Source organism: Sus scrofa, chromosome 1 (genome assembly GCF_000003025.6).
Source record: "Sus scrofa isolate TJ Tabasco breed Duroc chromosome 1, Sscrofa11.1, whole genome shotgun sequence".
Classification (NCBI taxonomy): Eukaryota; Metazoa; Chordata; class Mammalia; order Artiodactyla; family Suidae; genus Sus; species Sus scrofa.
The window spans coordinates 217,240,861-217,266,940 of NC_010443.5; the positions used below are offsets into that span (position 1 = coordinate 217,240,861).

The 26,080-nt window shown below is 37.8% G+C and overlaps 2 protein-coding genes across 4 annotated transcripts in view; one reads left to right on the top strand and one right to left on the bottom strand.

Annotated features, from left to right (window-relative positions):
- AK3 (adenylate kinase 3) overlaps positions 1–22,284 on the top strand; it is a 26,584-nt gene extending 4,300 nt beyond the window's left edge. For all 3 annotated transcript variants that reach the window (XM_021064132.1, XM_021064130.1, XM_001924679.5), the window contains exons 2-5: positions 9,165–9,284; positions 10,274–10,446; positions 11,084–11,202; positions 17,234–22,284. In XM_021064132.1, the coding sequence (XP_020919791.1) occupies positions 9,224–9,284; positions 10,274–10,446; positions 11,084–11,202; positions 17,234–17,354 (474 nt within the window). In that variant the 5' untranslated portion in view covers positions 9,165–9,223 and the 3' untranslated portion in view covers positions 17,355–22,284. The remainder of the gene's footprint in view (positions 1–9,164; positions 9,285–10,273; positions 10,447–11,083; positions 11,203–17,233) is intronic.
- CDC37L1 (cell division cycle 37 like 1) overlaps positions 20,067–26,080 on the bottom strand; it is a 27,070-nt gene continuing 21,056 nt past the window's right edge. Inside the window, exon 7 of the mRNA XM_003121918.5 lies at positions 20,067–24,003. Coding sequence (XP_003121966.1) covers positions 23,902–24,003 — 102 coding nt within the window. The 3' untranslated portion in view covers positions 20,067–23,901. The remainder of the gene's footprint in view (positions 24,004–26,080) is intronic.

Here is a 26,080-nt window from a genome sequence, read left to right on the forward strand (position 1 = left end):
ATTTGTATGCATTTGCAGAATTTATATATATATATATATATATTTGTCTCTTGTTTTTAGGACCACACCCACGGCATATGAAGGTTCCCAGGCCAGAGGTCTAATCTGAGCTGTAGCTGCCAGCCTATGCCACAGCCACAGCAGCAACGCCAGATTCAAGCCATGTCTGCAACCTATACCATAGCTCATGACAACACTGGATCCTTAACCCACTGAGAGAGGCCAGGGATTGAACCCGCAACCTCATGGTTCCTAGTCAGATTCGTTTCTGCTGAGCCTTGACAGGAACTCCCAAAATTTTTATATTCTAAATGATTGCTTGGATACCTTTTTTCAGACGTATGTTGTGAGCATGTTCACACGTCACTAAACAAGTTTTAAAATTATATTTAATTTCATCAAGATTGCACAGTTAGGAGTTCCCATTGTGGCTCACTGGGTTAAGAACCCTACCTAGCATCTGTGAGGATGTGAGTTCAATCCTTGGTCTTGCTCAGTGGATAAGGATCTGACATTACCATAAGCTTCAGTGTAGGTTGCAGATGTGGCTCGGATCTGGCATTGCTGTGGCTGTCATATATAGGCTGGCAGCTGCAGCTCTGATTCCACCCCTAGCCTGGGAACTTCCATGTGCCACAGGTGTGGCCATAAAAAGAAAAAAAGAAAAAGATTGCACAATTACTAATTGAGACATTTTCCTATTATTATCTACCTCTGTGGTTAACCATTCTTTGCTGTAATTAATAGTGTTATGACTATCCTTGTACATGAACATTTGGCAGCATCTCTACTTATTTCATTCAAAGAAATTCCCTAGTGTGCAATTTGTGTAAATATGGCACCTTCAAATAGGGAAGAATGGTGCCAATTTACTTTCCAACCACCATTTCATGATGATGCTGTATTGTATAACCCATGGCTGTATATTATAGCTAAAATTTAAAAGCATTCCAGCAGATGTGATAAAGACACTGGAAATATGACAGTGTCTGTTGACAGTAGGAAACCTGGTGTAACTGTAGACTGACTGCCACTGAGCTCTGGACTCAGGAAACTGGAGTCTGGCCCTTTGTTGTTAGTCCAGCCCTCTCATTTAAAAATGAGGAAACTGAGTTCAGGAGAGGTTAAAGGACTTGCTCAATAATAAAAAGCAATCACTGGGAGACAAAGACAAACACCCAGATCTCCTATGCCAATTAAATTACTCTTTCCATTATGCTGTATTTTCCAAATTGAGGTTCATGAGATAATTTTAGGTAGACAAAATTTTTTTATCTCTAATAAAAATAAAATTCAAATTAAAAAATGAATACAATTTTTATTTCAAAGCATATTTGAAAAATAATAACTAGCACACCAAATCTTTAATTTCGTCAACATTATAGCTTGTTACATTAAAAAACTGTGTCACTTTAAAGAGAAGTATATAGGAGTTCCCATTGTGGCACAGCTGAAACGAACCCGACTAGGAACCATGAGGTTGTGGGTTCGATTGCTCAGTGGGTTAAGGATCCGGCGTTGCTATAAGCTGTGGTGTAGGTCGCAGATGTGGCTCAGATCTGGCATTGCTGTGGTGTAGACTGGCATCTACAGCTCCGATTAGACCTCTAGCCTGGGAAACTGCATATGTTTCGGGTACAGCCCTAAAGAGACAAAAGACAAAAAATAAAAGTATATATCAATTCAGCTGTGGCAGAAATTGTAAGGTTGCCCTGTGATTGCCCAAAGGTGGGAGAAACTGTACTGCATCATAGTGCTTCTCAAAGACATAATCCTGGCCTAGATGGCTACCACTTTTGAATCTTATTTGTTCTTATTTGTAAATTGGGGAAATTGAACTCAGTAAGTCATCTCAAAGCCTCTGTCAGCTCCCAAGATTATGTCTAACAGAACTGTTATGTATACCCATGCAGGATAGATGTACCTAATTAGAATAATATCAACAGTAGAACAAATTATTTTTGTAATGGCAAAAATTTTGATTTGTGATAGGCAATACATTTCCATGGTTTTGAATTACAAAGTATATAAAAGGACATTTAGTGAAAAGATCCTTCCAGAGCTGTTTCCTGTGCATACAACCCACTGTTTACTTATTCTCCTCTTTTTTTTACACAAATGACAGTAAACTGTACATAATCTTTTCTACCTTTAACAATACTGCTTTCCATAAGGATTGCTCCATTTCTTTTTTTCTAACAAAATAATTATTAGCTTTTAAGAAATTCCATGGCTGAAATCCAGGATAATCCAGACAGCTCCTGTCTCCATCCATCCATCCATGGATTCTTCAAGCACCCAATTTCTGCAGAGCACTGGAGATAGACAAATGTATTTCATTGGAGGTACTCACAATCAGAACATGGGTAGGCTGATGGCCATTAGTCTGCTCAGGCTGCTGTAACAGAAAAGCACAGACAAGGTAGCTTAAACAATAGAAATTTATTTTCTGGTAGTTCTGGAGGCTAGAAGTCTAAGATCGAAGTATCAGCAGGTTTGGTTTCTGGTTTGGCCTTCCTTCCTGGCTTGCAAATGGCTACCTTCTCACTGTGTCCCCATGTGGCCTTTCCTCTGTTCTGTATATTCCTAATGTTTCTTTCTCATAAGGACACCAGTCACATTGGATTAAAGTCACCCCTTTATGACCTTGTTTAACCTTAATTACCTCCTTAAAGGCCCCATTTCTAAATACAGTTATATTGGGAGTCTGGGCTTCAACATACAGATTTTAAGGAGCACAGTTCAGTTCATACCTACATGTAAACAGGTAGTTTCAACAGTGTGATCAGTGCTCCAACAGAGAGAAGTCTGTGACGTTATGTAAATCTAGAGGAGGAACTTTTGGTTGCCTTGGAGGTTGAGGGACACCTCATCATGAAAGGCCCTTTAAGATGTGTCTTGAAAGATGAATAAGAGGAGTTCCCGTTGTGGCTCATTGGAAATGAATCTGACCAGTATCCGTTAGGATGTGGGTTCAATCCCTGGCCTTGCTTAGTAGGTTAAGGGTCCAGCGTTGCCATGAGCTCTGGTGTAGATTGAAAACACACCTTGGATCCTGAGTTGCTGTGGCTGTGGTGGAAGACAGCAGCTACACCTCCGATTCAACCCCTAGCCTGGGAACTTCCATATGCTGTGGGTGCGACTCTAAAAAACAGACAAAAAGAAAAAAAAATAATAGAAAGATGAGTAAGAGTTTATCAGGTAACAGAAGAAAGAGGCTTGTGCTAAGACTGGGAGGACTTAGAATATGTGGAGTTCCTTGCTGGGGCCAAGGGTTGAGGATTTGGTGATAATTGTGGGGAGGTAGGTGTGAGAGAGATAAGATGAGGCCGAACCTACTTGGGCCTTTATGTCATTCTTGAGTTGCGATTTTACCCTGAAGCAGAGTGGGAGGGGAGGATTAGATGGGAATTCTTTCTAGTGCTTCACTGAAGAGGAGTCAGTTTGGTTGATGGTTGTAGGGAGAAACAATGTCAAAGGAGGTTGGTTTGTTTGCTTTTCCTTTTTCATTTTAGGGCCATACCTGTGGCATATGGAAGTTCCCATGAGAGAGGTCAAATCGGAGCGGCCACTGCCAGTGTAAACCACAGCCACAGCAATGTGGGATCTGAGCCATGTCAGTGACCTACACCAAAGCTCACATCAACACTGGATCCTTAACCCACTGAGCAAGGCCAGGGATCCAACCCGAATCCTCTTGGATACTAGTTGGGTTGTTAACCCACTAAGCCACAATGAGAACTCCTAGGTTTTCATTTTATATTTCATTGTTGTTGAAAACTATGTTAAGCTTTTTTTTTTATATATATATTTTGGCCACCCACTCCACATGGAGTTTCCAGGTCAGATCCCTTAAACCAATGTGCCAAGTCAGGGATTGAACCTGTCTGCAGAGACACCAGTGATCCTGTTGCATCACAGTGAGAACTCCTCAACAAATTTTTAAAGTTTTATGTACATTATAATATAATGATGCTAAAAGCAGTTTTGGCAGGAACAATGTTAATTCTCTGTAGCTGTTTCTCTTATATGTGAAAAAGACCTGTATTGGTCAGGCCCTTCTTTTGTACTTCATGCTGCTCAAACATTAAGTTGTTTTCAGCTTATTCAGATATAAGGTGTGGTTGGTTTGAGTAGTATTATAAGAATGACCTGGGAGTTCCCGTTGTGGTGCAGTGGTTAATGAATCCGACTAGGAACCATGAGGTTGCAGGTTCGATCCCTGCCCTTGCTCGGTGGGTTAAGGATCCAGCGTTGCCCTGAGCTGTAGTGTGGGTGGCAGACGCGGCTCGGATCCCGCGTTGCTGTGGCTCTGGTGTAGGCCAGTGGCTACAGCTCCGATTAGACCCCTAGCCTGGGAACCTCCATATGCCGCGGGGAGCGGCCCAAGAAATGGCAAAAAGACAAAAAAAAAAAAAAAAAAAAAAAAAAAAATTACAAGAATGACCTGATATTAGAAGGAGATAGAAACTTAAAAATGGCTTTTTATATAATACAAACATCTCTCAGATTAATGTTTCTATGTTTTAGAATTTATGATTATCGTACTTAAAATTAAAAGCTGGTTTTAACACTTCCTATTTTCCTTTAAGCTTCCTTTCCTATTTTTATAACTATCTTTACAGATTAGTTTATTTGAATAATTTACTTAAAATTTTTTTTTTTATGGCCACCCCCACAGGATATGGAAGTTCCCAAGCCAGGGACAGAATCTGAGCCACAGCTGCACGGTACTGCTGTGGCAATGCTGGATCCTTTAACCCACTATGCTGGGCTGGGGATTGAACAAGCACCTGTACAGCGACCTGAGCTGCTGCAGTTGGATTCTTTTTTTTTTTTTTTTTTTTTTTTTTGACTTTTTAGGGCCACACTGTGGCACATGGAGGTTCCCAGGCTAGGGGTCTAATCAGAGCTATAGCTGCCAGCCTACGCCACAGTCACAGCAATGCCAGATTTGAGCCGCGTCTGCGACCTACACCACAGCTCATGGCAACACCGGATCCTTAACCCACCGAGCGAGGCCACGGATTGAAACTGCATCCCCATGGATGCTAGTCAGATTTGTTTTCACTGAGCCATGACAGGAACTCCTTGAATAACTTACTCTTAAACTAGCTTGTGTTTTGTAGGTGTGGAGGCTCACAAATTTGTTGATTTTTTGAATCAAAAAGGAAATAGATTTTGGGTTTTTTTTTTTTGTCTTTTTTGCTATTTCTTGGGCCACTGCCGCGGCATATGGAGGTTCCCAGGCTAGGGGTCTAAACGGAGCTGTAGCCAACAGCCTACGCCAGAGCCACAGCAACGCGGGATCCGAGCGGCGTCTGCAACCTACACCACAGCTCACGGCAACGCCGGATCCTTAACCCACTGAGCAAGGGTAGGGACCAAACCCACAACCTCATGGTTCCTAGTCGGATTCGTTAACCACTGAGCCACGACGGGAACTCCCGAGGAAATAGTTTTTTAATGAGCCTATTTAGATACAATATTAAATTATAGGTAGTTAAGGGAATAAAAATTTGCTAAATGTCTAAAGAATGTGCTGGACAAGAGTCCTTGCATAATTTTGGGAGGGAGTAAAAACAAAATATAATAAACAAACTAGTTAGACTTTGATATAGAGTTGAATCATTTTTTATTTTTCTTTTAAATGGAAGCATTGCTGGGAGTTCCTATTGTGGCTCAGTGGATTAAGAACCCAACATAGTGTCTGTGAGAATGAGGGTTTGATACTTGACCTTGCTCAGTGGGTTAAGGATCTGGTGTTGCTGCAAAGCTGTGGCATAGGTCATAGATGCAGCTTGGATCCAGTGTTGCTGTGGCTGTGATGTAGGCCGGCAGCTGTAGTTCTGATTGGACCCCTAGGCTGGGAACTTCCATATGCTGCAGGTGTGGCCCTAAGAAGAAAATAGATAGATAGGTAGATAGATAGATAGATAGATAGATAGATAGATAGATAGATAGATAGATAGATAGATAGATAAATGGAAGCATTGCAGCCTTCAGATTTTAAGAACTATTGTGAGTAAATGTTTACTGATATAGAAAGTTGCTAGTGACAATGAAAACGCTTATTAGACTATGCATGGGACTATCTATTCACAAAGCAAAATATTTGGAGGTTTTTATATTATCAATTTTAATGATAATTATCTCTGAGTAATGTTGAGATTATAAGTAGCCTTTTTTCCTTTTGTTTTGCTTACCAGGTATTTTTCCTTTTCCTTTTGTCAAAACATCTTTTTTGAGAAATAATTCGCATGTAATAAAATTAACCCTCATAAAGTATGAATTAATGTTTTTCATTACAGTGCAACTATCACTACTACCTATTTAGAACATTTTTATCACTCCAAAATGAAACACTTTTCCCATTAGCAGTCGCTGTCTATTTTTCCCCAATTCTCCCAGCCCTGGACAACCACTAGTCTTCCTTTTTTCTCTTTAGATTTGCCTACTTTGAACATTTTATATAAATGGGATTATGTAGTATGTGATCTTTTGTGTCTGGCTTTTTCTACTTAGTATTTTTCAAAGTTCATATACCTTGTAAAATGTATCAATACGTCACTTCTTTCTATGTCTAAATAATATAATTTTGTATGGATACACTGAGTCTTATTTACCTACTTGTCACTTGATGAAAATTTGGGTTGTTTCCACTATTTGGCTATTGTAAATAATGTTGCTATGAACATTCATGTATGAGTTTTTGTGTGAACTTGAGTTTTTATTTCTCCTGGAAAAATATATCTGAAAGTGGAATTGCCACCTCATATGGTAGCTCTTTTTAAACTTTTGAAAAACTGCCATACTGTTTTCCAAATTGGCTATACCATTTATAATCTTACCAGCAATATGTGAGGGTTTCAAGTTTTCAACATTCTTACCAACAGTAAAAATATCTTTTTGCTTTTTAGGGCCACACCTGTGGCATATGGAAGTTCCCAGGCTAGGGGTCAAATTCGAGCTGTAGCTGCCAGCCACAGCCACAGCAATTCGGGATCCGAGCTGCGTCTACGACCTACACCCCAGCACCAGATCCTAACCTATGGAGCGAGGCCAGGGATCGAACCCTCATCCTCATGGATATTTGTTCTTAACCCGCTGAGCCACAATGGGAACTCCCTGGAATTTTCTTAATTTCATGTTCATATTGTCCATTTTTGTATACTATTGATCTTGTACCCTGCAACTTTGCTGAACTCATTTATTCGTTCTAATAGTTTTTTTGGTAGATTCCTCAGGATTTTATATATATATAAGATCATGTCATCTACAAATATACTTTTATTTCTTCCTTTCTCGATGCTTTTCCTTTCTTTTTCTGGACTAATTGCCCTGGCTACAGTCTCTGGTACACTGTTGAAGTGGTGAGAGCAGATCATCTTTTCTTAAGGCTATTCTTATACTTAATGTGAAAATTAAGTACTTTATTATTAACCTAATCCTCTCAGTTCTTTAGTTGAGGGCTTGCCCTGAAGAGTGAGATGGGAAGGAGTGACCAATACCAGTTTTTGGGACTCAGCCCTAGAGAACTGCAAGTTTTCCCCCAAGTACTGTTAATGAGTTTGAGCTCTGTGTCCCCAAGAGCAGTGGTCAAAGGCTTGGCAACAGAGAGGTACACACATATTAAGTATGCGGATCTTTCCAAGATGGTATTTTAGTGAGTACTGAGCACTCTCAGAACCCAGGGTCTCTTCCCGATGCAGTTTGTTGACTCCAGCAGTACACCTAGCAAATGGCAACCAATTTCCATGCAGTTAACATACTTAGTTAGAAATCTGAAATTTCATGAATTTGACAATTTAGAACCTGTTTTAAAGTATGTCAGTTCATACCAAGAATTATGAAAAGTCATAAACTTTGACTCTTTAAATCTCTGACTCCTGAGAATTTATCCACTAGAAATAATTCAGAAGCCTCCCTGCCCTACCTCCCCTCCAAGAAAGAAAGAAAAGAGTGTTAAGATCTTTAAAAGTGGTGGCAATAGGGAAAAATCAAGACTAATTTAAATCGTTTAAATGTCCAACAGTACGTACTGCTGAGGTAGAGTATATTTTTATACATAAAACATAGATATATAGAGAGTATTATGTAGTTACCAAAAATGACTAAAAAACTATATAAAAATCACTGAAAAGTATTTACAAAAATAATTTAAGCGAAAAAAGAACACAAAGCTGTAAAAACACAGATTAGTACAATTCTGAATGTATGTGTGTAGAAAGTTTGGTAAGAGATGATGAGGAAATTAAAATACTGTTGCCTAAGAATGACATATAGTTGTGGGTTATATATATATATATATATATATTTAGTTGTGGGTATTATTTTTAAATTGTAAATTCTTTTTCAGGGTGTTTTATTAATAAAAATAAATGATAACTCCCCTAATGAGGTCAAAAACTGAACTGTGACAACAGTAACTGTTTTTGAGGACTAGAAAAATCTCCATAGTAACATGATCATAGGCACTTAAAATGAGCCACTTAAAAATGACCACTTGAATTTCTTGTTTCAAAAGAAAGTAATTTCAGTTAGTCTATATATTTTTTGATAGAAAATTTAGAAAATACAGAAAAGTAAAAATACATTAAAAAAGCATAATAATTCACATGGAGATGACTACTATTTACATATTGGTCTACAGCTTTCCATTTTTTTGGCTGTACATTTACACTTGTATATATTAAATATTTACAAAATAGTTTTACTATATATATATATATTTGCTTTTTGCGGCCACACCTGTGGCATATGGCAGTTCCCCAGATAGGGGTCAAGTCGGAGCTACAACTGCCGGCCTACACCACCGTCACAGCAAAGCATGGTTCCAAGCTACATCTGCGACCTATTTCAGAGCTCATGGCAACCCCGGATCCTTAACCCACTGAGCAAGGCTAGGGATCCAACCTGCATCCTCATGGATACTCATCAGGCTCATTACTGCTGAGCCACAAAGGAAACTTTCTACATTTGTATATTTTTACATAATGGAGAGTTTGAAATAGACATTGATTATTTTGTAACCTCTGTTTTTAATCACAAAAGCTCAAGTGAATGTGTATCCTGGGGCTTAAGGCAGCTGGTCTCCTAGAGAACAAGAATGGGGTAGGACAAATGCACTTGCTGATTTGCTTTTATTCCTGGGTCTGCTATAGAAATTGGTGTGTTGGCCAAGACTTTCATTGACCAAGGGAAGCTCATCCCAGATGATGTCATGACTCGGTTGGTCCTTCATGAGCTGAAAAATCTCACCCAGTATAGCTGGCTGTTGGATGGTAAGTGGAGTAGTGGGAATATTTCACCTGCTCAAAATGATGCTTGCAGACAGGAGAGCAAGCATTTTATGTGCTTCAGACATTCATGGTGGATCATGGGCAGGGGCCTTAGTGCTGCTACTCCCCACCCTGGAGCCTTAGGCCAGTCATCTCCTCTAGCCTGCTCTTTCCCAGATGCCAAGAAGGAGGTGGACAGCATGATTTCTAAGCTCCTTCAGATGTGACTTCAGTTCCTTCTGTCTCCTTTGAGAATATTCATGATGAAGGAGGCTCACAAAAGGAAAAAGGAAGGCTGCAGAGTAACTTACAATCAGCTATAAGCTTTTCCCAGCCGGAGGTGTGACTGGATCCTTGAAGATAGGTTGATTTTTACCAGAGGGAGTGAGGGGAGAGGAGAGGAAGAGGGAGGGAAACTTATTATAAGGAATTCACTCAATTCCTTATGGAGGCTGACAAGCCCCAAGATCTTCAGAATGAATTAGCAAGCTGGAGACCTAGGAGGGAAGATGGCGTGATGGTGCAGTTCCATCTGAAGGCAAGTAGGCTCCAGACCCAGGAAGAACTGATGTTTTAGTTTGAGTCCAAAGGCAGGAAAAAGCTGTGTCTCAGCTGTTAGGCAGTCGAGCAGGAAATGTTCCCCTTATCTTCTGGGGAGGGTCAGCTCTTTGTTCTGTTCAGGCTCCCAGTGGATTAGATGGGGCCCACTCTCATTAGGGATAACATCAGCTGTGCTCAGTCAACTTATTTGAATGTTGATTTCATCCCCAAAAACACCCTTACAGACAGACCCAAAATATTGTTTGAGCAACCTGTGATCTAGAGAGGATGACACATAAAATTAACTATCACAGTAGCTTTACACCTGTCATCAGCCTTCCTCATGTTATTGTTTTTGTTCAGTTTGCTCAAAGTGAACTAATTTTCTTCCTTCTCCCCTTTCTGCCCATGGCCCTTTCTTCTATTTTTTTTTTTTTTTTTAATTTGTAAAGGTTTTCCAAGGACACTTCTACAGGCAGAAGCCCTGGATAGAGTTTACCAGCTGGACACAGTGATTAATCTGAACGTGCCCTTTGAGGTCATCAAACAGCGTCTCACTGCTCGCTGGATCCATCCAGGCAGCGGCCGCGTCTACAACATTGAATTCAACCCTCCCAAAACCGTGGTGAGTAGGTGTGGCAGAACTGACTCAGCCTTCCATGTAGCTGACTGTCTCCAGTCCTCTTGACCTCACAGATGGCCTTGGATGCCCTTGGATGACCAGAACTCCTGAGGGCATATTCTCAGATTCCTTGGTGTAGTCAACTAGTCTAGTCCAGTCAGCTTGGTAGTAAAGCCATCCCCATGAGCAACAGGGGTCTGTTATTCCTTCTAAGGCATTTATTGATTTCTCTTCTGTGCCAAGGAGTATGTTGGCAATAGGGATTAATGACATCTTGGTTTCTTAAGGCTCGCAGTCAAGATTCCCAGTATGTAGCTGAATCTTTGTATGTGTGTGTAAAGATGTATATATTATATATATGTATTCATGAAATTATTATATATTATTATTATTGTATGGTATTATTTAGAGGCTGCTTAGAAAAGCTTTTGCTCTAAAGAGGTGACTCAAACTAGAAATGATGGTAGGGCCTCTCATGGCTCTGCAGTGACCTAGGTTTGGATTTGATTCCATTTATTTAAAAGCACGTTTGTATGCTTTGTGCTTCCTTAAATGTCTGTTTAAAAATCAAGTAACTCCCTTTAAAAATATCTTTCAACATGGAGATGTCTGATTCCAGAGCCTTATAACTCCCATTTAGGGCATTGATGATATAACTGGGGAGCCACTTGTTCAGCGTGAGGATGATAAACCAGAGACTGTTGTCAAGAGACTGAAGGCTTATGAAGCCCAAACTGAGCCCGTCCTGGAATATTACCGGTGAGTTTGTTACTTTTCAGAACTTCCATTGCATGACGAAGTACAAAATCAATTTTTGATCTTCCATGTTTTACAGCCAAAATGCTAAGATACCAGAAGATCCAATGAAATTTGGTTTAAATAATAAAGGAAATTTTCTTGTGTAACAGAGAAGTCTAGGTGGTAGATTGGGCTTTGGTTGCCCCTAGGTTTATCAGAATTTCACCACTCTCTCAGCTTTGTATTAGCTCTGTCCTCAGGCTTCTCGCATAGTTTCAGACAGTCGCCAGGAACTGCCACAACATCTTCTTTATGGAAGGCTGAGGGATCACCTTTCTCCCAATGAACAAAAGCCCTAGATTGAACCAACTTGAACAGCCCTATGGTCAAGGAATGCCTTGCATTTTAGGCCTAGGTTACTGCCCATTCCCAAACTAGTCACTGGGATGAGAGAGATTACACTGATTGGTCCACACCCAGAGCAAGGAGTGAGTGGGTCAGCCTCACCCAAACTCTCTTTCTGGTGGAGGGAGGGTCGAATAAATGCTGGGGAGGCAAACCTAATAGCACCCACTACCTGTGATAATACTGGGCAGTGTGGCCCAGAAGACTCTCAAAGGGCGACTAATCCTCAGATCAGTTATTTGGCAAATAGTCTTAAAGAAACTTCTAACATGGATTTGTTAACTCTTCAGGGAATTCATATCCCACAACAAATATGGGAACTCTACTGAATTAATATTTGAGTCAAGCTAAGAAACAATTCAGTTTGTTCATTCAGCCTTTCCCTCTCCTAACAGAACAGAGGCTTGATGACGGTCACTTTTTTTTCCTTTTTTCCTTTTTACAGCCGTACCTGCAGCATATTTAAGTTCCCAACCTTGGGATCCAGTCAGAGCTGCAGTTGCCAGCCACAGCCACAGCCACAGCCACACTGGATTCAAGCCACATCTGTGACCTAAGCTGCAGATTGCGACGCCAGATCCTTAACCACTGAGCAAGGCCAGGGATTGAACCCACATCCTCACAGAGATAATGTTGGGTCCTTAACCCTATGAGCCACAATGGGAACTCCTCACTTTCATTTATCCAGTTATTGAATGATGATTCAGCATTAGGATAGTATTGTAGTTAGAGCATAGACCCTGGAGCCAGACTGCCTAAGTTCAAATCCAGTCTCGCCATTTATTGACTTGACCTTAACCTCATGTTTAACCTCTGTTTTTTTCCCACTGTAAAAAGGGGTGGGGGTGAGACTTGCAGGTTGAAAGATGGAGTTACTATTTGTAATTATTAGAATTGTGTCTGACACATTAGGCACTATATAATTATTAGCTGTTATTATTGTTGTTGTAATGGGGCAACTATGCAGTAAAATCTGAAGCCGTAGTCTCCAAATTTTTTTAATGGTTATTTCTGGAGGGCGAAATTACGAGGGAGTTAGGGATTCACTTTCTATAGTAGTTGACTATAATTTTGTGATTATATAATGAGCCTAGCTCTGCAGATTACCAGATGTGTGGCCCTAGGAGAGTTGTTTTAACTTCTGTGCCACAAATTCTTCATTTACAGAATCAGAGCAATATTAATTAGTACCTACTTTATAGGGCTGTTAAAGGAATTAAGTGAGAGAATCCATGTACAGACTTATAACAGCCCTCGCACTGTTAAATCACTCAGTGGTAACAATTATTATTTATTCTGTTGACACTGTATTAGGCCCTTGATCCATGTTGATAATTAGACCCAGTCCCTGCCAAACCCCAAAGAAACTCACTTTTATGGGGCAAAGTGCTGGGTTAATAATATTTATCATACAATGTGATATTTGCTTATATCAAGCAAGAACCTAATTCCCACTATTTTAGCCAAATGGGACATTTATTGGTCATGTGGCTAAAAGGTCCAAAGGTAGATGGCTGGGTTGAGGTATTCGAACAGCGTAGTGAGGTCTTGATCACTCTCAGCTCCATCTGAATCTCATGCACTGAGTTGGGTGAAGAGGTTGTTTCCCGAAAAGGGTTTGTTATTCATTTAAAAGTAACCGGAAGAAGGAAGAACACATTGTTGCAGAGCTGATAACAATGCTAGGAGGCTGTTAACACAGACACTAGCCAAATGCAGTGGAAGTACAGGGAATGGTGCTATAACACATGGAAGGGAACTTGGGGAAGGCTGCAGAGATGATGTGACCTGGGTCCCGATCTCACGAGATACCTTAGTCTTTCTAGGCTTCTGGCTTTTGATACCTCTTGCTATTAATTGAAGCTTTTCCTTCTAAGTCCCTACACATAGAACCAGAACTGGACTTAACCAACAATTTAAAGTAGTATTTGCCACAACCTCAGTGTGAGAGTCAGCATTTTTATTTTAAAATATTGACAGTTGTATTGTTGCTTGTAAAACTCTTCTCTGCTCTGGGATATTTGATAGCGTAATTAGGTCTTGAGTTTATGAGCAACGTGATGCTTTTACTCTTTAGAGGACCAGCCAATAGCTAAATCTGATTCCATTTTATCACATAGAAATTAAGGTGACAAATGGTCTTCCCAGGTACAGCTTTAGAATTGAATAGGTGCCTGTGGTTGTTCCCTCAGTAATTAACCCCCTTGTGACACTGGCTTGATTTTAAGGTGGCTCTTCAAGAGGCTTACAATAGTTAAGAAGCTTATTCTCCTGAAAGCTTTACAAGATGTCTGAGAATTTAGAACCAGAGGGCTTTAACAGATGTTTCTTACCAAGAAAAAAGCAGTAAAGTCTTAACTGAGGAAAATCTGAGGTAAACCTAAAGGAACCCTTTTATCCTCAGTGTTACACCTTAAAATATAGTGAAAAAGTTGCAGAGGTATGATCGATCCTGTTTTTAGAAAGTAATAAACCAAGAGTTCTTCATCTGCTCTCCTGCAATCTTTTTTTTTTTCCCCGTCTTTTTGCCTTTTCTAGGGCCGCTCCCACAGCATATGGAGGTTCCCAGGCTAGGGGTCTGGGATGCGAGCCATGTCTGAGACCTACACCATAGCTTATGGCAATGCCAGATCGTTAACCCACTGAGCAAGGCCAGGGATCGAACCCGCAACCTCATGGTTCCTAGTTGGATTCGTTAACCACTGCGCCACGACAGGAACTCTGCTCTTCTGCAATCTTTAAACCAGTGCGCTTATGAGTGGTCAGGGTAGAGGTGTAAATAAGAGGAATGTCCGACTCTCTGGCAGGAATCTGTGTGTTTTGAAATGTAACCCCGGATTCTGATCCTCCTCACCATCAAACCCCCAGGAAACTGAACTGAATAGACTGACTGCTGGCCTGGTAACAAGCCAGACAAATCTGCCTGGGGAGAAATGGAGAAACCTGATAGGAAATAATAAAAATAGTATTTTAAAATTCCCCTTTCCTCTAAAATTCAAAAGGAGAGCAGAGGAAAAAACAAACCTAGGCAAAAAGAAGGAAGGATAAAAAAGTATTAGAAAGCTGTTTTGCAAATAATTAATTAGACAAAAGAAAGCTAAGGCAGGACCTATTTTTGGAAACATACCATTGTGGTGATTTGGGTTATTACTTTACATCTCTAACACGTAGTTTTATCAGTAAAATAAGGAAAGTTGAGTATTAAAAAGGATTAAATGAACTATTAAATGTAAAGCACTTAGCACCCGTTCCAAAAATGATAGGTGACATCCATTTCCATAAGGCAGAAGGCAAAACTGAAACTAAAATCTAGGTTTTCCAATGCCAAGCAAGTGACTTTTTCTCCCAATCACACAGACCTATACCTACTGAGACTGTTAAATCCACACTATCATCTTTTAAAAATCACTTTTAACAGATCATTAGGAAGATTCAGACCTGTGAGATTTTTTCTTTCCTTTTTTTAAAAAATCAAAATATAATTTGACTTACCATATTGTATTAGTTTCAGGTGAATGGCATAATGAATCAATATTTTTATACATTATGAAATGATCACCGTAAGTCTAGTTATATTGTGTGTCACTGTACAAAGTTATGACAATATTATTGACTATATTCCCTATGGTGTACATTATGTCCCCATGACATTTATTTTATAACCAGAAGTTTGAACCTCTTAATCTCCCTCACCTATTTCCCATATTCCCCAATATCCCTCCCCTCTGGCAACCATCAGTTTATTCTCTGTATTGGTCTGTTTTATTTTGTTTGTTCATTCTTTCTTTAGATTCCACATATCAGTGAAATCATATATATTTATATTTCTCTTCTTGACTTATTATTTTTTTTGTCTTTTGTCTTTTTAGGGCCTCACCCACAGCATGTGGAGGTTCCCAGGCTAGGGGTCTAATCGGGGCTACAGCTGCTGGCCTCTGCCAGAGCCACAGCAATGGCCGATCCAAGCCACGTCTGTGACCTACACCACAGCTCATGGCAACGCTGGATCCTTAACCCACTGAGCGAGGCCAGGGATTGAATTCGCACTCTCATGGTTCCTAGTCAGATTCTTTTCCACTGCGCCATGACAGGAACTCCTCCGCTTGTCTCGCTTAGCATAATACCCTCTAGGTACATCCATGTTTTTGCAAATGACAAGATTTCATTCTTTTTTTATGTCTGAATAATATTCCATTGTATCTACATACTACATCTTTATGCATTCATTCACTGATAGACACTTTGGTTGTTTCCACTGTTTGGCTATTGTAAATAATGCTGCATTGAATATGGGGATGTATATAGCTTACAGCTTTTCCAGTTAGTATGTGTTTTGGATATATACCCAGAAATAGAATTGCTGGGTCATATTGTAGTTCTATTTTTAATTTTTTGAGGAACATCCATACTATTTTTATTAGTGGCTGCACTAATTTAAGTTTCCACCAACAGTGCATGAGAGTCCTCTTTCCTCCACATCCTTGCTCACACTTGCTATGTTTGATAAAAGCCATTTTGACAGACATGAGGTGATATTTCATTTGGTTTTTATTTGCTTTCCCTGATGATTAGTGATGGTGAACATCTTTTCATGTGTCTGTTGTCCATCTGTATGTTTTCTTTGGAAAAATGTCTGTTTAGCTCCTCTATTTTTTAATCAGGTTGTTTTTTTAATGTTGGATTATATGAGTTCTTTGTATATTTTGGATATTCCTTATCAGATATATCATTTGCAAATATCTTCTCCCAGTGTGCTTTCTTCACTTTGCTGATAGTTTCCTTGGCTGTGCAAAACCTTTTTAGTTTGAGGTAGTCCCATTTGTTTAATATTCTTTCATTTCCCTTTCCTGAGATGATATATCCAAAAAATACTCCTAACACTGATGTCAAAGAGTGTACTGTCTATGTTTTTTTCTGGAAATGTTATGGCTTCAGGTCTTGTATTTAAGTCTTTAACCCATCTTGAGTTTATTTATGTATATGGTATGAGAAAATAGTCCAGTTTGATTCTGTTGCATGTAGCTATCCAGTTTTCCCAACACCGTTATTGAACAGGCTGTCTTTTCCCCATTGTATATTCTTGCCTCCTTTGTCAGAGATTGACTACATAAGTATAGGTTCATTTCTGGGCTGTTTGGCTCCATCAATCTATATCTTTTTTTGGTGCCAGTACCATACTGTTTTGATTACTGTAGCTTTGTAGTATAGCCTGAAGTCAGGGTGCATTATTCCTCTACTTCTGCTCTTTCTCAGGATGTTTTGACTGTTTGACTGTCTATCCATACACTACTGGTTTGTCATATATATCCTTTATTACACTCAGGTATGCTGCCTTTATACCCACTCTGTTGAGAGTTTTTGATCATAATGGATGTTGAATTTTGTCAAAAGCTATTCTGCATCTATTGAGATGATTATGACTTTTATTCTTCAATTTTTTTAAGGTGCTGTGTGACATTGATTTGTCATGCAGAATCATCCTTGCATCCTTGGGAAAAATCCCACTTGATCATCTGTATGATCCTTTCTACTGAATTTGGTTTGTTAATATTTTGTTGAGGATTTTTGCAACTGTGTTCATGTTGGCCTATGATTTTCTTTTTTGTGGTGTTATACCGGTCTTTTTTTTTTTTTTTTTCCTTTTTAGGAAAAAAGGGGTGTTGGAAACTTTCTCTGGAACAGAAACCAACAAGATCTGGCCACATGTGTATGCTTTCCTACAAACAAAAGTTCCTCAAATAAACCAGAAAACATCAGTTCCTCCATGAGGAAAAGTGCATATAAATAGTAAGATGAGCAGAAGCTCCTTGTCCTAAAACTGGCATGTATCAATTCTTTGAAAATTGTGTTAGTTTCATTTCTACTGATTTTATTGTGGAAATTAAGGATGTCCCAAATGAAGCAAATATGAAGATTCACCTTCTGAAATGTATGGTGTGTTTTATCTACTTATCATCTATGGATATGGAATTCAAAAACATCAGAGATCTTTAAACTTTTGAAAATGAGCACAATTTTAAAAGAGCAATTGGTAATAATTAACTGTTGTTCAGAAGAGAAGTGGTCGGTAAAGTTTCCTTATTTTTCTGGAAAAGTGAAAAAATAAGTTCATGTCACTTGTGGAAAGTTATCTTATCAGAGGTAAAATTGTGTGTAGACTGATGCCAAAAGAAAGATCTCTAAGCACTATGGTACATGGTTTTGTGGGACATTTTATCTATAGAACTTCGGAAAAAAAGCAGCTGGATTTACAGATTAGTTGCAGGATACAGATTCACTGCTGCCTTTTATTGGCCTAAAACAAAAAAACCACTAGATGTTTCTCTAACAAAATGGGTTTATTTGAGATCAACAGATAATTGCAGTTTGAGGTCTGTAACCAATGGTGAGCCGTGTGCAAGCCCTCCCCTCAGCAAGGGAATGAGAATGCTTTCATAAGGGGAAAAGGAAGTTGGAAGGGCTCTAGTAAACACAGAGTCCGTGGCTTTTCATTGGCTGAGTCCTTGCCAGGAAAAGAGTATTTTCTCCCTGTTGGGTTCTACTTTATTCACAAGGCCTGAGAGCTCCCCATTCTGGTTTCCTGACTCTATTTAATTGAGGTTTCTGTTTATTAATTTTTTAATACACTATACCAGCAAACTTGTAGCAGTCATATATGCTGTACTTTTTGGTTTACTCCGAATTTTCAACTGGCTATAAAAATGTATCAATTAGCACATAGGAAAATATACTTTCCTATGACTTAACTTTTTTTGAAAATACTTGTGTACTTAAGAGATATGATTTGTTAGAAATTGACATCATAAGTTCTTACAAAAGCACCGAAGTCTTTATTTTCAACAGAAAATGTAATTAAATTCGTTTTCAGGTATTGCTTAGGTTAAGAAATGTGTGCTTTAGGATCTACTGGCCAGTTTCTTTTTTTGATCTAAACATATCTGCCTTGATGAATAACAAATTGAACTACCAAGAAAAAGAAAGAACAAAAGAAAGAAAAGCGTAAAAGAAACCTATGGCAGTAGATTAAAATAAGCATATTTTGTCATTAAGAAATATATCAGGTTTACCTGGGGAAAATTCCCTTGACATAAATAGCAATCATAACTAGTAAACAGCTGTAGCAATTAAAAGGATTTAGATGACAAGTTAAAAAGAACCAGGAAACCAATTGATTTTGCTTGAAAGAGTTCTTTATAATTAAAGAAGTTGACCCCTGCCAGTATTCACTGCTATCCTACCTTGATGGGGAAGAATTCTGCCAGTGAATGTAATCTGAGCAGCCATTTTAAAATGAAAATGGTTTCATTCCTGAGAGGGCAACAGGATGCATGCTTATGTACTGCAGGATGGTATGAAGAGCAGTGGAAGGAGAAATCCTGTAATATCTTCAATGGCATATCTATTTTTACTTGGTGCTACATCAAATCGAACATGTCATTGTACCAGCTGTTATGGTTTTTGAAAATGTGGTGCATTTTTATTCTAGGCACTGAAAATACAAATGCCAGCAAGTGATGCTTATGTATTTGGGGCAGGGCGAACCTTATCTTTCTTTCAATTTTTAAAAATTCAATATTGATCTTTTGAAAATGTACCAAGACCTTAAAAAAGGATTATAGTAAATATTTCATTCTTTATAAAACTTCCTTTCATATCTTATTTGAATGTTAATATGCGCTTTCTAAAAATGTTGGGAACCACTAACATTTTATCAAACATACATTAATTATCAATGTGTTAGAATTAAATGAAAATTTGGAACTGTGGCTATTACTTTGTCTTTGATAATTCACAAGGCCCACTCTATCTCCTCTTCCCTTCTGCTGCCCTGATGTCTCATTGGCTTCTGAATTAGTGAGTGCTTTCTAATAACTGCCTTAAAACAGTACTTAGCCTGGTTTCATTTTATGCTCTATCTCCTGCTATAGTACTGTAGCCATACTGGCTTTCTTGACACCTTCAGGAGATGTGGAAATCAAAAGAGGGATAGAAAAATATGGCTATGAAAATTAAGACACTTCTTCCCCTCCCCTCTCCCCCGTCACCAAAGCAACCCAAGGTTTTGTACATACACCCATCCTTTTGGGAAATGCCTACACTATTACAAAAAGAACATGTTTTCTGCTATAATAACTATCATGATTTATGTGCCCATGGAAATATGTCTGGAGCTGAGTGCCATGGCTAGAAGCTACTATCTCAGTTAAAAATTAATAAGAACAGTACTTCAACCCATTACCCTATTTTCTAGAGAACCACAGTTATTTTGGTACACTTTTCATAAAAAGAGTGTGCTGTGGGAAATACAAATTGGCAGTTAGTACCATTCAGAAATTTTCTCAGTTCCATTTGAAATGGCTCAAATTTCTAAACCTGAGCCCACAGCTGCTCTTCTACCAGCTATTTACAGTGGTCTTTGAGGAAACTAAAATATTTTGGACATTCATAGTTTGTGACAAATCACCAATGTTAACAGCAAATCATGGTAATTACAGACCTCAGATTTTATTAAACTGCTGAAATACTGTAGCCAATAACAGCAATAAATTTATATTTTAAATATATTTATAGTTGTCTTCCCAGTGACAAAAGGAAATATTCCAAGACACTAGTAAACTGGAGAAACAGCTTTCCTATCTTTGCAACTCAAGATTTCGATTTAGAAGTTATAGTTAAAAATTTTTAAACCCAGTCAAAATAGTCTAGCTTTGTTTAAGGGTTCTGGTAAAAGCCAATATGCTTTGTAGAGCCCACACCTAGCTCCAGCTTTTTGTTTAGCGCACTAATGATTATGTTTTTCCATATATATAGCACTGAGTAAAGTGGTCATGCTAAATAACATTTTGGAAGAATTTCACCAAAGTGTAAATCAGTCTGGTGATGTCGTTTTACCAAAGGACTGTAAATAAAGTGTGAAGAGTAAATAACATGAGAAATCATGATTTTTTTAGAAACAAGTGAGGTATGTGGGAATTTTTATAATTTTCATACTTAGAAAAGATTAAAACTTCAAGTCTAATTCTTCAAGACTTATGAGAATGGTTTCAACTCCATTAGTAGATGGTAAGCAATTCATAATCAACTTTTATTCATTTTTGTACCCTCCGACCCCCAATTAGCTTACATAGTAAGCAAGCAAATAAATACTTATGAGTCAGCTTCTCAGAATACCTATGAAATAGTACATACATGTCCATTACAGATGAAAAATGGATGCATAGACTTTTAGGAACTTATTAAAATGCGTATGATATAGTAGCAAAACTGAAATGAAAAGCATGACTATCAGCTGAGGCAAGTACATTTCTGTCCCACATCAACTTAAGAACTGAAATATGTGACTGACTCTGAGAACAGTAAATTGACTATCTTTTTATTCTTCGAAAATACCCCAAGGTTAACTTCAGGATCACTTTGCCTCAACCCACAATCAATGTTTTCATCCTGTAAATTCTGTAAAATAATCTACTTAATAAACTAGATTCCCATTCTTTGGGCAGCATCTTGGTTCACTTTTTTTTTTTTTTTTTAGTGGCTGCACCCGAGGCATATGGACGTTCCTGGGCCAGGGACTGAATCCAAGCTGCAGCTGCAACAACACTGGATTCTTTAATCCACTATGCTGGGCCAGGGATTGAACCTTGCCTACACAGCGACTGGAGCCACTTAAGTCAGATTCTTGACCCACTGCGGAAATTCCTTAGTTCACTTTTAAAGGGGTAATAGGAATGCCAGTCTGAAAGAAGTTCCAGTGTTCCGAAAAAGAATTTATGGGCGATTGTGAGCTCGTTAGGCAAAATTTCAAAGAGCCCACTAATAGATGAGAATGAAATTTGAAAAAGCTCACTAGATGAGACTGTAACTCATCCATCTCTCCTAAAGAATAATCTTAAATCAGTATTAATTCCACCATCATTGATAAAATGACACTAAATTAACAGGGGATAAAGTGATGGCTATTTTTAAAAAAATCTCTTATTAGAATATCAACTATATCAAATGAAATAAGAATCTTTGATGGATATTTTGATGTCAAAGATACGTTTCTACTTTCCATGGTTTAAATAATTTGTTTGGAGAAAAATGTCCAACCTGAAATATAAATTATCCCTTTGGTTACTTAGTATATTCTTATTATTTAAGAAACCAGAACACATTTCTCCAAATAGGAGTTAGTTTTTAGTACTAAAGCAAAATAAAGAAAAATAAAAAGGATGTCAATTTATTATCCTTAGTACTAAAGTACTGCTAAATATGTAAGTTATAGTCTTTAGGTGCAAATTATGGCATCAATCAGTAGTTCCCAAAATAAATCCAATCACTTTCACATTCAAAACACACAACACTTCCCTTTAAAAGTAGAATACACAGCTAAATTTTTAAATAGCTCTTCAGTAATTCCTGTTTTAGAAAACAAAACCTAAAAGAACCCTTCAGAAATAGTTTACTCAGTTTGCTGATAATTTCTCTCCTTCCAGTCTTCAGTTTTTAATAGTTCTAACAAGGCAAAATGAAATTCAAAACAATTTGAGTGTTTATTGGTAAATCCTGGAGAAAGGTAAAGTTGAGGAATGGAAAGTAATGCTTCAAGTAACTCTTCTGTGAAACTGGGGATTTTATTCCTATGTTCATTCTCTGTTTGACAGGAAGGAAAAAACAAGAGCTTGCTCCAAAACAGAAGGAAAAAAAAAAAAAAAATGAGAGAAACTATAACTAGGTAATTAGATTAAAAAAAATTTTTTTTAATTTAAAAAAGCAGGCTGATGAATACTACCATATAAATTAGTCAAACATTTTATTATATTGTATATATTTATATCAAAAGCACAAAAAGAGTTTTATTCTGAAAACCAGGAAGATTGTGATGTTACATATGTATGATTCAGAATTCCAGTCCATTTCTATAGGTACTAAGTGCCTATCACCTCAGTTAGTTAAAACAAGGTGCAAGTGAAGCCAAGGTCACAGGTGTGACCACATGGGTCCCTTAGCATTATTTGGTTTCTCAAATTGAGACATATATTCCAAATCCCATTTAGTCATCTTCTAAATGTTTGCTACTAGCCTCAATGGGACCGAGCCAAAGACCACATCCAGTACAAATCAAAGCTCGTTTTCCTTTAAGTCAGAAGGTTAATCCTCAAGTAATAAGGACAGTATAATTAGCATTGCCATCTCATTCCAAATAAAATGAATCATCAAATATCCTGGCATATTTAAAGTGAATTATATAGGAGTAGTAAAGCTCAGAAGCATTCTATGGTAACTAAGCTAAAGAGAGGAATGACAAATGTAGTAAAAGCCATCATTACCAATAAGGACCACCAAATTCTTAGAAATAAACAGTTAGCTCTAAAAGATTTCTCTTGCCTTTTAAAAAAAAGTCCTTGGGCCATATCAGAGTGAAACAAACAATACCTATAATTTAAAAAATCAGATTATTTTTCCTGTTTGTTCTTAAAGGCCATTAGTATTCTTTTAAAACTTGCTCCCTGAGAGATCCCATACTATGTCAAGTAAAGAAATTAAGAGTGAGCTTGAAGGTGATCTTATTGAAAAAAAAAATCTGTATTAGCTTTATCACTTTTTATATCATTATACATCCCTAATATTAAAATGTCAACAGTGTAAAATCAACTTCTAAGGAATCAGTTCTGAGAATACTTGGGGGTAAATTTAATATCTATATAAGATTAATATTTCAGTCAAAGATTTAACTGATGGTGCCGAAAAAACAAATGTAATATTATTTTAAGGGGAAAGACTTTGTTTTAATTTGTACCACCCAGCTTATTTAGAAAAGTAGATTATCAGCTACTGATTTATTGCTTTTAATATGATGAAATAGCAGATTTGACAGCTAAATTAGCAGGATACAAGTACATTTTTATCTTTAATCATTTTTTTGTAGAGTAGGACATGTACATATCCATATAAAAAGAGACTGTAGCATATGCCTCCTAGAATCAACCAGTTCTTGTAAACATTGCATTTGTGCAGATTTTCATACTTTGATTCCAAAATTGAGAATACTAAGATTAAAGGCAAATTTAGTAGCCAAACCCCCCCCAAAAAGTCCAGTTTGACTTCCTGCAACATACAGTACCATTCCTCTCTTCAGAAAAGAACAAAGCAAAAAAACCCTAGCAGCACATAAAAAAAAATTTTTACAAAACCTTTCAGTACTCTTTTTTTCCCCTCCCATCAAAAACCGAACAAAAATAAAGTGCAGCACCCATAAAAGTGTCAAGAAAATAGCCAAGTTCTTCCTTTCTTGTAACAAAATATCACTTGGCTTCAGCAGTCTTAACTAAATTATACAGTGTCCATCATTTTGGGTTCATCATCTTCCTTATGTACCACTGAGTTTAAACTGCAGGGAGCTGTATTGATAGAATACTGAAGATAATCTGGATTCTGAAAAAAAAGTATAGAGAAGAAACAATGGATGAAAACTAGTTTTATGCCAGTATATGTCATTGCATACTCAGTTTCACATTTTCTATTTCTGTGGTGTAGTGAAGTAGGAAAGATGGACTTTTAAGTCAGACTGGAATTGAAACCCAAGAAGATAATGATAAAAAATAGAAATGTAATAAAAACTACTTTTTCCTCCCTTTTAACAAACTGTATAATTTAAATTATTCAATCAGGTAAGGCTACATCATCCATGTGATTATATGTACATAGCTATTAATAATATAATTTAAAAGATAAATATGGCTTTAAGCCAGCAATGTTTTTTGTTTGTTTGTTTTTGGCCACATCCATGGCATATGGACGTTACTGGGCCAGGAATCAAACCTATGCCACAACCCATGCCTTGAAAACAAAGCTTATAATACGCTCCAGTTTTTCATGACAGAATTTTGAGTATTAGAATTGGCTAAAGAGGTGTTCCTATTGTGGCACAGTGGTAAACGAACTGGACTAGTATCCATGAGGATTCAGGTTCAATCTCTGGCCTCACTCAGTGGCTTAAGGATCTAGTGTTGCTGTGAGCTGTGGTGTAGGTTACAGATGTGGCTCGGATCCTGCATTGCTGTTGCTGTGGCATAGGCCGGCAGCTGCAGCTCGGATTCAACCCCTCTCCTGGAAACCTCCACATGCCCTGGTGCAGCCCTAAAAAGCAATTAAAAAAAAAAAAAAAGAATTGGCTACAGAGATTCTCTAGAATTCATCTACCTAACTCCTTAGGAACTGAGGACATCATCATGGAGATACTTAAAAAAAAAAAAAAAAAAAAAACAATTAATATACGTAACCTGATGTACACTTCAATTCTACTGAGTAACCCATATTCTCATCTACTAACATTCTTAACACATTTCTTGTCCGAAAGAATAGTTCTGCCCAAGAGCACAAAATTGAGTGTCTTGCCCTATTTTTACTATGTGACTCAAAAGCAGATGGAGTTCCCGTCGTGGCTCAGTGGTTAGCAAATCCAACTAGGAACCATGAGGTTGCGGTTTCGATCCCTGGCCTTGCTCAGTGGGTTAAAAGATCTGGCGTTGCCGTGAGCTGTGGTGTAGGTCGCAGACGCAGCTTGGATCCTGCGTTGCTGTGGCTCTGGTGTAGGCCGGTGGCTATGGCTCTGATTCAACCTCTAGCCTGGGAACCTCCATATGCCTCGAGAGCGGCCCAAGAAATGGCAAAAAGAGAAAAAAAAAGTAGTTTACATAGGTGAATGAGTAGTGGAGTAGGATTAGAATATTAGCTTCATCACTTATTGTATTGACCTTAGGCAAATTACTTAACCTATAAGGAGCTTCAGTTTATTCATCCATAAATGAATGAAAAAAATCAGAGTTTTGGACAAGATCAAATGATACACCATGTAAAATTGTTTTGCAATCTATAAACTGATACAATAAAAATAGGATGTTATGTTAATCTCTTCTTTCAAATTTCCTTTCAGTTGACAACTTAGTCCCTCAAGTTGCCTCTCATCTTATCCTATTTCCCTCCAACAGGTAACAGTGCTTCTGTACATTTAGCTGCAATCTTATCTTTTCCCTCTTATGTTTAGAACCAACAACATCCTTCAGAAGTCTCTTTTTTCCTTTGCATTCATTATGTGATATCTTAGTTTTCAGAAGTTTATATATTGGACTTGACAATGACTTAGTCATAACATTCCTTTGGAAAGACTGCATCCCTGTGGGCTATTTCTCACAGAACTGAAGAGAAAAGCACTCTGTTTAAATAATATTGACAGAATCTATAACACAAAATGAGGGGGAATATTGCTTACATGTCTAAGGGGTAATTATTAATTATTTAAAAATTAGACCTGATTATTTCCATCCTTGAGAACAATATTTTTGGGTGAGTTGGATATGATCAATTGTTTTCATTAAACTGTCCTTAAATTATAGAGACATATGGTCAAGATATTGAAAAATCTCAATTCCTACCACTTTGAGATTTAAAAATAAATATAGGGCTCTCTTCACATTTTCTTTTGAATGAAGTACACTGTGTAGACAAGAGA